The 12,873-nt window shown below is 33.2% G+C and overlaps 3 protein-coding genes across 5 annotated transcripts; 2 read left to right on the forward strand and 1 right to left on the reverse strand.

Annotated features, from left to right (window-relative positions):
- The first annotated feature begins 1,041 nt into the window (after positions 1 to 1,041).
- Positions 1,042 to 2,438, forward strand: LOC108734096 (eukaryotic translation initiation factor 3 subunit I). The gene is made up of 4 exons (XM_018465495.2): positions 1,042 to 1,229; positions 1,306 to 1,499; positions 1,556 to 1,889; positions 1,952 to 2,438. The coding sequence occupies exons 1-4, from the start codon at positions 1,227 to 1,229 to the stop codon at positions 2,399 to 2,401; spliced, it is 981 nt and encodes a 326-aa protein (XP_018320997.1). The 5' UTR covers positions 1,042 to 1,226; the 3' UTR covers positions 2,402 to 2,438.
- A 91-nt stretch (positions 2,439 to 2,529) lies between these two features.
- On the reverse strand, positions 2,530 to 3,925 carry LOC108734095 (cyclin-dependent kinase 7). Its single transcript, XM_018465494.1, has one exon. The coding sequence runs from the start codon at positions 3,821 to 3,823 to the stop codon at positions 2,804 to 2,806; it is 1,020 nt and encodes a 339-aa protein (XP_018320996.1). The 5' UTR covers positions 3,824 to 3,925; the 3' UTR covers positions 2,530 to 2,803.
- A 240-nt stretch (positions 3,926 to 4,165) lies between these two features.
- Positions 4,166 to 9,560, forward strand: LOC108734097. 3 transcript variants are annotated; one of them, XM_018465497.2, is made up of 6 exons: positions 4,167 to 4,457; positions 6,069 to 6,228; positions 6,583 to 6,933; positions 7,023 to 7,347; positions 7,556 to 7,950; positions 8,453 to 9,560. In XM_018465497.2, exons 2-6 carry the CDS (start codon positions 6,166 to 6,168, stop codon positions 9,266 to 9,268), a joined length of 1,950 nt encoding a protein of 649 aa, XP_018320999.1. In that variant the 5' UTR covers positions 4,167 to 4,457; positions 6,069 to 6,165; the 3' UTR covers positions 9,269 to 9,560. The 3 variants fall into 3 exon arrangements, with proteins under 3 accessions (XP_018321000.1, XP_018320999.1, XP_018320998.1); XM_018465498.2 differs by lacking the exon at positions 6,069 to 6,228 and having other exon boundaries at positions 4,166 to 4,457; XM_018465496.2 differs by lacking the exon at positions 4,167 to 4,457 and having other exon boundaries at positions 5,762 to 6,228.
- The last annotated feature ends 3,313 nt before the right edge of the window (positions 9,561 to 12,873 follow it).

A 12,873-nucleotide genomic window follows, 5' to 3' on the forward strand; every position in this document is an offset into this window, starting at 1 on the left:
AAATAAATACAAAACATCCCAAACATCGAAAATGTCAAATTAATACATACAACCTGTCACAAATATATATTTCATTAAATCTAACTTTTTAACACCTTAAGTTTCTCTATTGATAGTGAGAATTTGGTCCTATCTTCTGTAAAATAAAATAAAAATAAAATTCAAACAATATAAGTAAACTCTGATGTTAATTAAAATAATATTAATTTTAATTTGAAACTAATCATAAATCAAGTATTTTAAACATTATTTAAACAAGTATATTTTAATTTTTTATATTTTCATTGCTCCATTTTGGAGTAGTGGTCCAAATAAAGTGCATACACATCTTTAAATGTATCATACTCCAAAATTTCGTCAGCTTCTTTTTTACTTTTTGTGAAGTTGCATTCATCATCCCAACAAACGTCGCAACCTTTAATTTCAATAGCTTTAGCTTTAGGAAAGTATTTCCTAATTTCTTCTACACTGTTGGTCCAATTTATACATAAATTTATATCTGCACAACCTTTTTGAAATATTCTGTAAATTTTATTCGCAAGCTTTATTTCTATTTTTCTGGTTAGACAAACTTGATTTCCTAATTTGTCCATGCATTTCATTGGTTCGCAATCGAAATTATCGTCGCATTCTTCACATACTAAAGTATTGGTGTTTCTAATTACTAAAACATTCAACAAATAGAAAAACCATAAGGTCGTTTTCATGTCAGAAGATGAATGCTTTATAGTTTTCTTAATGTAACGATTTAAATAAAATTTTACAGCCCTTTCTTACGGCAGTACTTTAAATATTTACTTTGTCACTAGTAAATATTTTGAGCGAAGCTCACTTTTATAAATCTAAAGCTATTCAATAAAAAAATACCGTAGATGTCAAACCCGATGTTTTATTTTTATATTAGGTGCTTTTGTGCCACATTGTATATTTAATTGGCCATAAAGATTTAGTCCTAGACTAGGATTTAGTCTTGAACTATTATCTATGGTCTTGAAGAAAAACAGACTATAAACGTCCATAGATATGATCATACAGTGAACATACATAACCTTTATGATTTTTTAGGTTATTAAAATGCTGTATGGTCATATTGTGCAAATAGTATATTAAATTGGTGAATAATTTGTTGTATTTATTGATTATTGTTTGTTTTCTCTTAAACAAAATAATTAATAAATTGATACATATTTTAGTTTTGCCAAAATCAGTGGTATAAAGCCAGAAACATGGTAAGTTATCGTACTCGTAAGAATGCAAATGATGTCAGGATAAGTACCCATCTTATGTATGCTTTTTGAATTTTAGAAGCCACTTTTACTCCACGGTCACGAGCGTGCAATAACTCAAATCAAATATAATCGTGAGGGTGATTTGCTATTTTCAGCTTCAAAAGATAACAAACCAAATGTGTGGTTTTCCCTTAATGGTGAACGGTTGGGTACCTTTAATGGTCATGGAGGAGCTGTTTGGTGTATCGATGTGGATTATACTACATCAAGGTATAAACAAAAAATTTTTTTTGTACTATTTAAATACATTCTGCATATTTTATTAGATTTATGTCTGGTGGTGGTGATAACGCATTAATAATATGGGACTGTGAAACTGGCAAACAGATTGGAAATATCTCGACAAATTCATCTGTAAGGGCATGTAACTTTAGTTATTCTGCAAACATGGCCTGTTTTGTTACTGACAAAGCTATGAAAAATATATGTGAGATATTTATTATGGATGTTAGAAATGCAGATGACAGCATTGGTGATGCTGATCCCATTTTGAGAATACCAGTCAATGGACCAAGAGTATCATCATTACTGTGGGGCACTCTTGATGAAACAGTAATCACAGGTCATGAAAATGGTGAAATAATTCAATGGGATTTAAAGGTAAACACTTTAATTTCCTTTTGACTTTTATAGGTAGGTACTAACTGCAGTTTTTATTTCAGACAGGAAAGCAGTTGAACAGTACAAAAGAGCACGCTAATCAGATAAATGACATGCAGTTTTCAAAAGATAGAACCATGTTTATAACAGCATCAAAAGATCATACTGCAAAGTTGTTTGACAGTGACAACTTGATGTTGCTTAAAACATATAAAACAGAACGACCTGTTAACTCAGCGGCAATTAGTCCCATTTTTGAGCATGTTGTACTAGGGGGTGGCCAAGATGCTATGGATGTTACAACAACATCTACTAGAATTGGAAAGTTTGATTCGCGTTTCTTTCATTTAGTGTTTGAAGAAGAGTTTGGTAGGGTCAAAGGACATTTTGGACCTATTAATAGCGTCGCATTTCACCCCGATGGAAAAAGTTATAGTTCAGGTGGAGAAGATGGTTATGTCCGAGTTCATAATTTTGATTCGTCGTATTTTGATTACAGCTTTGATTACTAATTCAACTTATAGTGTTTAATAAACATTTAATATTAAATTGTTGTTCTTTAATGAAAAAGAAAAAATAAGTAAATCGAAAAATTAAAGATTTTAACTAGTCAAGCATGGGTGAATAATGATAACAAAAAACTGAATTAGACAAATACAATAATAAGATAACGATTACAAATATCGGAAATGGTTATTTTTTATTTATGACTGAATTATCTAATAGGTAATAACTGACGTTCTTAAAAAATAAATAGTATTTATTAAATAAACAAACCACTTTTTTCATAATCTTTAAGCTAATAAAAAAATGTTCCTATTTTCTGAGTAGTTTCATAGTTTATGTAGGATCCGAAGATTTGATAAAAATTTAACTAAATCATTTCCATATTTTAAAAGCTGACTGGTTAGAATTCATGTAAACAACCTTTTTGATAATGTCCCTCCTTCTGCAGAATCCAGTAATTTTCTTTTCAAGGAAGGCCTTTCTAGTTCTTTAAGTTTTCTTACATTTTGTGGTAAAGGTAGTTTTGAATTAATAGTGGGAGCTGGTTTATTATTAAAGAATGGCATTTTCAGCACCTCTGTACAAGTCTTTCGTTTGCTTGGGTCTAGCACAAACATTGATGCTATCACATCTAATAAATCATCACCAGCTGCAGTAAAGATATGCTTCAAAGGTACAGGTTGAAAAGGTTTAAATTCAATGTAATCTGACAAAGTCTTTACTCCTGGCCAATTTTCTTCTGTGGGATTCCCTAGGACTTGAAATATTTTCGTTAACTGATCCAGGTCTGATTCTCCTGGTAGAAAAGGCACCCTTAGTAATAGTTCTGCTAATATACATCCTACAGCCCACATATCTACACAAACACCATACTGTTTTGCACCATATAGTAACTCTGGAGACCGATACCATCTTGTTACAACTTGATGAGTGTTTAATCTATTTGGAGATCCATATAACTTTGCCAAACCAAAGTCAGCCACTTTGAGAATTCCACTACCATTAATTAATAAATTGTTCGGTTTTAAATCTCTGTGAAGGATCCAATTTAAGTGTAAATATTCTAAGCCTTGTAACGTTTGTATCATGTATGTTTTTATATTGGCTGTGGTTAAAATAATTGTATTATCTTTAATGATTACTTCAAGATCTGTATCCATGAAGTCAAACACCAACGAAACGTTTGAACCATGACCAAAAATATCCAATAGGCCTATCAGGTTGCGATGGCTTAATTCTTGAAGAATTTTGATTTCTCGCAGAGCAGTGCGATTAATTCCATCGGCTGCTTCTATTCTACTTCCTAGTTTGATTTTCTTAACTGCTACAATATTACCTGTTTCTACATCTTTTGCTTTATAAACGGTGGCGAATTGACCTTCACCAAGAAACTCAATTTTTTCATATCGTTTCAGTTTCGATTCCATAGCAAAAAATATTAATATCGTATGCAGTTTTATAATTTACACATTTAACTTATTTACTTCACGCAGTTGGACTTTTTTAAAAAAGTTAGGTTATTTTCAGTATTTTCAAGCACAGAGGATAAGTAAATTATCTGCTTTTTTTGTTTTTATCATCAGTTGAATAGCTTAATTAACCAACAGAGGGCGGACACTGTCCAGGCAACCTTTATTAATTAAATTATCGGATTTTAATTAATGCAAATTGATACTTTTTTTAATTGCAGACAGTCATAACATTGAACTTTATCGCGTTAATGCTATTATCCTATTTATAAATACCGAAAATTAGTTTAAAAGAAAATAAAAAGCGATTTTAAAAAAGTAACATTTAAAACATATTAACAATTTCAAATACGTTGTTTGGCATACCTATTAAAAAAGAGCAGAATATAATAATTTTGCGGTTGTTTATGAAAATGAAAGGTCGTCACTCGTGCTAAGTTATATTTTGATCAGTCATAACTTGACTGCGGTGCGGTGTTATAATAAAACAAGCATGTAGAGTTAATAGTCTAAAAAGTAGGTTCAAAATAGTGTCCTAGTAAAAAACTATTTTCATCGTTTTGTGATGTTTTATACAGACCTAGACAGTCAGGTAAGTTATCTATTTTCATTTGGGATGGATACATCAGTTAAGCGCTACTATTAAACTATATTTTCAATTTATAATTTTCGAAATTAAAAGTTTTTGTACATGTTTATGTACGCGTTCAATCTTAATAATAATACTAGTAATAGTAATAATAACATTTTAATTTGTCAAGGCCCTTGTATTTACACATTTCAAAATATTTCGTTTAATTCTGAACATTTTGCGTTTACCTAGTGATACCAATTTTAACGGGTACTTAGGTAGTTATAGATACAAATGCTAAACTAACTAAAACATTTGCATGCATGAGTCATTTAATTTTCCTCGATAAATTTGCGTGCATAAAAAATTACAACACACGTGTAAGAACCCGCAATTAGCTATAATATGTTTAGCGCATCGTTCCAACTTAATGTTTTTATAATTATTTTTTTTTGTAATTTGAAACTAATTTTTAGAATATCAGTTTCTCCAAAATTCAACAAAATTATTATTTTACTTGTTATTAAAAAAATTCCAGTTATATCTAATGACATACAAGTTGCGGTTTTCACCTTCAGTCGTTTTATTGGTAGGTATTTGCAATAAAATTTATTTATGGATCAAATATTTGTCTGTTGGCATTTAAAAAGTTATGCTAATTTATCTGCAAGGAATTGACAAAAAGAACAAGCTTGTTTTTTTGAATCTCGTAAAAATTCTAATTAGGTACTTAATTAAAACATAAACAAAATGTAAGTTTATTACGTATAATGACCCTTCTTACTGGAAAATGTAGAAAATTACAAAACCAATGATGGCTTCTTAATTACCCACATCCTGTAAAAGTAAACAAACAAATTATTTCTAAATATTTTCTTAACTCATTTTTATTTTAAATGAATAAACATTAGAGCCATAGTTTCTTTGTAATAAACTGATAAATACATATAATCATCGATGTGCAGACCGCCTTTTTTTTCTGGGTCTGCATTTAACAATGGAACTGTCTTTATTACTAATTTTTGATGTCTAAAAAAGGAAGCTGTTGACTTAATTCACCGCGCAAGGTGAATGCAAATTAGGTTGTAAAGAAAGCTAATTGTAAAGCCTTTTCAACTAATGTTAAGTGTTGTAAACCTTAGCGAATGCAAAGCATGTAGAACTATAATGAAAGTTTATCAGAACATGGCTTTTAGATTACCTGACGATTAGAATATCGTCATGGATAAGTCACATTGAAAAAATGAAAATATATGTAACCTTCCGTTTAATAATTATTTATTATTATACCTATTTTAAAATCAAGGTAATCAAATAAAAATTAAATAAGTTTTTCGCGCAAAATTTTAATTTTTCGCCTCGTATACTTATGTTCGAATTTCTAGTTCCAAAATAGAACAGTTTTATTAAATGTTTTTTAACAGACAGTGTCAGACCCCGTTTCACTTTCCCTACTTTTTTTTTATTCGACTGCTCGCAAAAACTGCAGGGTCGTTGCCAGCGACAGCTGTTGTCTGTCGAAGATGGCCGACCCGACGCCGGCGTCCCGACGTCAGGCGTCTCTCCTTTCATGCAGTTATCGAACAGAGAAACAGCTGTGCACTTTATAATACCATGGTAATCGTTTTGCAGTAAAGTTGCGAATATGTCGCTTTTTGTTCGTGAGACGGTGATACGTTTGAAAAAAAATTATGTCGTGAATAGAAAAATTCATCTTTAGAAGGAGGCGATGAGAAAACAACAGAGTCAGCCTCAAATCGATCACCAAAGCGATGACGATTGCACCTCTTCGGTGAGACAATTTATATTATCAGACATTTACGTATTTATTGCAAAATAACATCGTAAGCCCGATTCAAATTTCATTAAATTAAATCAAAGTTAAATTATACAAACATATATATTATGGAATAAATATATGCCGTGAAATTTATAAATATACAGGGTGTTTTATCGTCGAACACAATAATAATTTAATATTAATTGTACATTTCTCGATCTTATTTTCCTTTGTTTCATAAAATAAAATTCACTATTAATGTATAGATATTATAAATATTTTTAAGGATAAATAATTAATAGTCTATATAATATCGATTTCCGCTTGTGTGTTGCGTTAATGTTAGTTACTTTTTCTCACAATCAGAACCAAATACTTGAAAGAGTCCAGTCCGACAGGGTGACACTAACGAAGCCGGAGGAAGACAGAAGAAGACGTACTATTATTGTCGAAAAGAAAAATGGTTCATATGGCTTCACCCTCCAAAGCTACGGGATCCATTATAAAAAGGAACAAGAAATCGAAATGATAACATATGTCGATTACGTGGACTACGACGGGCCGGCTTATAGGGCGGGAATGAGGGAGGGTGACGTCATACTTTCCATTAACGGCACCGATATGGAAAAAGCTGATCATAAAACTCTAGTCAATTTCATCAAAAACTGTGATTCTAGAATGAGAATGGTGGTGCTTTTTGAAGATTGTGTTAGAAAAGTAAGTATAACCTAAAGTAGTATTCCTGGGATTCCCTCTTTTTAGAGGCCCAAATTTAGGGGACATAACTAATTAATTTTTTGTTGTAGGTGGAACTCCACATGAGATATATCCAGTTGCAGAGGATTCTCCAAAGTAAAATGACCGAATTGGAGAAGCTGTGCATCAGAGAGAGACAACTTCTTGAAGGAAAATGGAAGACACACAGCTTACCAGCTAGAAAAAAAGCGTCCCATGCAACGGACACTGGAGACCTCGTAACGCCTACGCAACCCCAATATCTTTACTGTCGGCCTACTGTTTCTACTGAAGACGTAGCGAAAATTCAACAGAAACAACCCCCTCCACAAACTGCTATGCTCGCTTATCAATATTTGGATCCGCGTTATCAATATGTTTTACAGCCATCGTCAGGTATGAAAATAAATAATTATTTTTATAATTCAGAAAACATCGTAACTTAGATGAACTTTACAAGAAAACTAGCCTGGTCCGAGTTCGATTCCGACCCGATGAAACATCCTTTTCTCTTTTTCACACGTGATGCTAGATATAATAACGCTTCATCAAAAATGCAATTACGTATATGTAATTGCTACATGTCTTCTTTAATTTACCATAGGTAGTGGGGAGTACCTTTTGTCTTTCAAACCGCCTCGGTATCAAAGTGAACAACAACATTTTCTAGTAAAAACACCATGCGATTCGACGCAAAAATACAACAAAGCTAATCAGACAGATAGCACGAATACAAAGATAAAAAAATCTTTTGATACGTGCCACAGCTACGTCTGCAACCCTTGTATACAGGGTAACAATAATGGTGATAACGCCAGCCTAGAGGCTTATGATTTGGCCAGTCCTTGCTGTGACCCTCATTGTGTTCCTAATCCACGGAGAAGATCCAGGAATCATAAGGAAGTGAGAAAGAGAGACTCTAGAACCGAAGAAACCCAGACCCAGACAGAAGATACCCAGCAGAAACCAAGAGTTCAAACCCAATACGCACAAGCCCAGGTAAAACCACTTTTCAAAATATTTTAAATTTTTTGTGCTTTTCACACAGGAATACATAGCCTACCCCAAAATAATATCCAGTGTCAATTACCATGAACATTATTTTAATAGTCAAACTGTTAAACTTTTCAATTTTTGAAGTGAATCTTCTGTACGCACGGTAGGGCAAGCTCGTTTCATGCGAGTTGCTATGTAACGAAATCATGCAACGGATGTCCCCCTCTACTCAGCCACGTAGTCGAGTTCATAAGGGGGATCGCTTGAGCCGTGAACGCGCTTCAATGCAACGTTCGTTACAGGCAACTCCGGCACATATAGTGTAAAATTTAAATTCATAGTGTACAAATAATACCATTAAACCGATTCCTTAACCCCTATCCCGGTATGTTTGTGTGTTTGAAGAAGTTTCACTTCAGTAGCGTGTTGTATAATTACACGTTGTATTTTTTTTTTTATTGTTTATTGCTAAGATATAACAATTGTAAAACTTTTTTTCTGATAGTATCCTGGCACTCATCAACAAATAAGCGGTCCAAGGAGGTATCTTCAATTTGGCGCGGGTCTAGTTAGTCAATGTAGTTTGCATTCGTGCACATCTAGTGAAATAAGTGGAATAGCTCCAACAACTACCGGAGAAAGCACTGCTAGCTATTCAACATCCCTTAGTACCGACACCCTCTATTGGGACGGATCAGGGGACATGGGTTCGAAACAACCTAGCGTGAAATCCTCCACCAAACACGATTACCAACGCTACCCATCATCCACCACCCACAGCTACGAATCCGCATACCCCCAATATCCCCCGGTGAAGCCCAAGTCTTGGGATAACTTGGCTACAAAAGCATTCGGTGGTTATGGTTTTGGATATGGTTACTTGGATACAACGAAATGCTCCAAACCGGCGCAAAAGACTTATAGTACTAAAATGACCGTGTCCCAGGCTCCACAGTACTTTAGGGTTTGCACAGAAAAATGCACCATTACCAGCAGTTGTTCTAATCAGTCATCTTCTATGTACGGGAATTGTTCTTCTCAAAGGAGGTACATCCCTCCCACCAAATCCACGGAAAGCCTCCTTTCTGTCCCGAAATACTCAAACGAAATCCTATCAGATTCCAATATTTCATGTGACTGTGTCGATCCATCGATATCCCCCGGTCCCATGTCAGTCGAGGGTCGTTTCTTCCAAAGTCCTCGTCAAAGTGTGATAAGTCCCACTGATCCAAACATGGGATATTACAGCACCAGGAGGATGACCAGGGGCGATTTACAAAGGGTTTCGATATCAACAAGTTCTGAAGCAACGAGACTGTAGAATGCAAAGACAGTTATTTATTATAATGATAATATTAATCAATAAATAAATAAATAAATAATCAGTGTGCAGGGGTGGTTAACGGACGGAATGAGTCCACGTTTCGGGTTGTGTTTGATAACGACATCTTTTAGTCAGTATTTGTAATAACGCTTGAAATATACTTGAAATATGTTTTGTATTTTTGTTCGAAACAATTTTGTTATTATATAGGTACGTTGTTATACTTGCATATGCGCTTGAATCTTTATAATTTTTTATTGAATATAAAGATTTGTACACTTACAAGTTAGCTTGTTTGTTTTATTTCGTTATTTAAAAGCTTTTGTGGTTAAATAGTGCCCAACAAGCTGAGAATAAGGTACTTGCAGTTTTATGTAGTTCCATCACAATGAGTTATAATAACAATGACTTGGATTTCCCCTGAGGGCTAATTTTTTTACTTAAAACAAGAAGAAAAAGAAAATATTGCATTAGATTTGTATTGAACCCGGGTAGCACAGTAACTACATTTTGAATGATATAATGTATTAAGCGCTTCATTCGTCATTCCCTTCCTTTTGTGATAAGAGTAATACAAAATAACTAAAAACCTCTAACCACATTACAGGTTTTGAACTCACACACTATGGTGTGGTAATTAATTTTCCCAGAAAGGAAATGTAACTTCGTCAAATTCCTCCCCCCCCCCCCCGATAAGCCCCTATACTGTAAATTTCATAGCAATTATTGGAACTTTTTTCGAGAACCTGATTACAAATAAGGAATATACAAATATTGCTCATATGATAGTAAAGGATAAATAAAATTACAATAAGATTTTCGTGTGTTGTGTATTGAGTAAAGTAGTTTTATTATAATCCTACCACAAAGAAAAAGATAATTTAGATATAAATATAAAACACATTAAAAATATTGAAACATAATAGAGTGCCTAATCAATAAATTTGGAGGCATAAAAGAAAATAGAAATTTGAAATTTCAATTGATTTAAAAACATCCATGTTCCATTTTCCACTTTCTTTACTTTGGAGAAGCCTTTTTGAAACCAGTAAGGAGAGCATGAAAATTAATTTTAAATGTAATAATTATAATGACTTATATTGACTATAAAACGTTCACAGAGATGGTACTGACTGCCGCATTTTTAGCACTAGACAATAGATAACACGATAGTGACGAAAAATGTAACTATTTTTTTATAAATATATACATCACATATTTGCAACAACTTCAAATTTTTATTTTAAATTTAAAATTTGCATATGTATATTCAGACTTAAAAGGCTGGTTAGAGACATTAGAAGCAGAAACAGTAGTTAAGAGGAGGTAGAGGTAGACCTTACTTATGATTAGATTACTGTTCGCAAATAGTTAGAGGGGTATCGTAATTTACTCTACTTTTCGAGAAATGCGATGATAGGAAGAATAATTCCTATAGTTGCTATCATTTCTATTTACATCGGATACAGTAGGTACTGAATTTTGTACCAGTCTGTTAATACAGTGCCTTACATTTTTCTAAAAAAGTTAGCTATCTTCACTTTGTATAATGTATGCCTTTAGTTATGACGGTCATTTTGGAATTCCATATGGGAGTAGAAATGGCAACACATACAGACTACGAGGTCTTTTTCATATTTTTGTTAAAAAAACTACTAACAAATAATAAAATTAACTCTAAAAGATGTTGCTTGATAAGCAAAACTGAAGGAGGCTGGGAATCCCATATATTTTTTTAAATAAAATCCTGGCCTGGATATGAGTGCTTTGGCTGGGGAATCCCATAACTGTTAGTGTTGCTAGTCAACACTTGATAAATGCTACTGACCCCATGTGTGCTGCTAACTTATACAATTTTTTTGTAGAATGGTGATTTTTTCATGGGTCCCTAAGGCGCGAGGCAGTTGGCTAACGTCTAGCTAGGCCTCTCTATTAAATAGGCAGATTCCATTTCTTCTCCTTATTACAACGTGTAAAAGATCATAGGCAAAATATTATTAACGCAAATTGGTTTTAACTTTTTTACTTTCCATATATTCGGGCCCCTGTGATAATTTATTTACAAACTATGCAATATTTCAATTTAACAGAGTAATCTTTATATTGATTAGTTCCTGACGTCATACTTGTTATGTGGTTTCTGGTAAGTGAACTTGAAATGGGATTTTGAGAAACATTTTCTAATGCATTTCCAGACAGCTAAAAACATGTGTTTTCACTAAAGTGCCGCATTTTATGTTAATTTTTTTGTTCTTACAATTATCTAATAGCTCTAAGGCGCTGAAGTTCTAATTGATTCAATTTGAGATAAAACAGTAAAACGATTCAAAAGTTATTCGAGGAATAACATACAGTACCCAGCATAACTATTATAGAATCGAGTTTCCTAAAAGTTAAGATAAGGATTGAATCAAGAGAAGTATCTAACTAAATAAAAATTGTAAGTTGGAAATGTCATAAGTATATAAAACTTTGAAAAACAGTAATAAATCTTAAAATCTAAAACAAATTTGATAGGTGCTACTTAATAAAACTTTTGGAAAAGTATTTCTTACAATTATGCTAAAACCTATGGTTCATTAATGGTACCATGATAATAAAACTTGGGCTTTGACTAATAAATATTTAATGAGATACATATATATGTATATCTATTGATAATAATTGTCTATAATTATAATTATAATTTGTTTATAAAAAAAGAGAAAAGTTACTGACAAAATTGTAAACGGAAAACTTTATGGGGAGTTACGTGAAGCGAAGCGAACTTTAAAAATTATACATAGGAAACTTCTCTGTCCCGTATTAAATTGCTTCACGTCAGCCCATGCCATTTCGGTTTCCGACGTTTGAAAAAACCACGCGGGATGACGTGTATACTGGGATAGAGCAAACGAATCAGGAGAAAGGTTTTGAGCTAACGTGAAGGAAAAATGAAACGAAACACAGGGGCCGCTTTTCAACCCGTTTTACTTTTGCCGCTGTAGTGGCCATACTGTTTATTGTCGCGTTGAAAGTGCTATTTTCCGAACTTGGTTTACCTTTTTAAGAAAAAAATTGTGCACGTTTCTTTTAACCACCCCTGGTTAAATGTTGCGATGTCAAAGAGAAGAAACGTAGCATTTAGTAGACCGGAAGAACCGAGTTTTTTGAAAAAACTGAAACAACAAATTGGCTATAAGGAGGGCCCCACAGTAGACACGAAAGTAGGTTAGGTTAAATTTTGATTTTATGAAAAATTTTATCATGACGTGTCATTTTAGCGTGAAGACTTAGGACCAGTGTCGGAAGAAGACCTACAAGACACCACTGAAGAACAACCGACCGTGGTCGTGCTTCAACCGGGGGATCTTACAGCTGAACAGGCAGAACGACTTAAACGAGGTTAGAACATCCTTTTGTCATTCCATTAATTTTCACAAACATGGCATTGAAAGTTTTCGTCTTACTGGCACATTATCGACTTTTCTTCTTTAATCGTTTTTGTATGCCATTAAAATAATTCTTATTAACAATAAATGGAAACATGATGTCATGTAAAGATGTAAAGGTTTCGTGCATGTTCGGCAAAGTAGTCGGAAAGAGTGTGCGCCTTGTAACTG

This window comes from Agrilus planipennis, unplaced genomic scaffold, assembly GCF_000699045.2.
Source record: "Agrilus planipennis isolate EAB-ADULT unplaced genomic scaffold, Apla_2.0 scaffold10, whole genome shotgun sequence".
Taxonomy (NCBI): domain Eukaryota; kingdom Metazoa; phylum Arthropoda; class Insecta; order Coleoptera; family Buprestidae; genus Agrilus; species Agrilus planipennis.

Coding starts and splice junctions, on each gene's coding strand:
- LOC108734096 (XM_018465495.2), top strand. Junction 1,500..1,555: donor GTGGATTATACTACATCAAG/GTATAAACAAAA, acceptor ATATTTTATTAG/ATTTATGTCTGGTGGTGGTG. Junction 1,890..1,951: donor TAATTCAATGGGATTTAAAG/GTAAACACTTTA, acceptor TTTTTATTTCAG/ACAGGAAAGCAGTTGAACAG.
- LOC108734095 (XM_018465494.1), bottom strand. CDS start 3,823: ATGGAATCGAAACTGAAACGATATGAAAAAATTGAGTTTCTTGGTGAA.
- LOC108734097 (XM_018465497.2), top strand. CDS start 6,166: ATGAGAAAACAACAGAGTCAGCCTCAAATCGATCACCAAAGCGATGAC. Junction 6,229..6,582: donor ATGACGATTGCACCTCTTCG/GTGAGACAATTT, acceptor TCTCACAATCAG/AACCAAATACTTGAAAGAGT. Junction 7,348..7,555: donor TGTTTTACAGCCATCGTCAG/GTATGAAAATAA, acceptor AATTTACCATAG/GTAGTGGGGAGTACCTTTTG.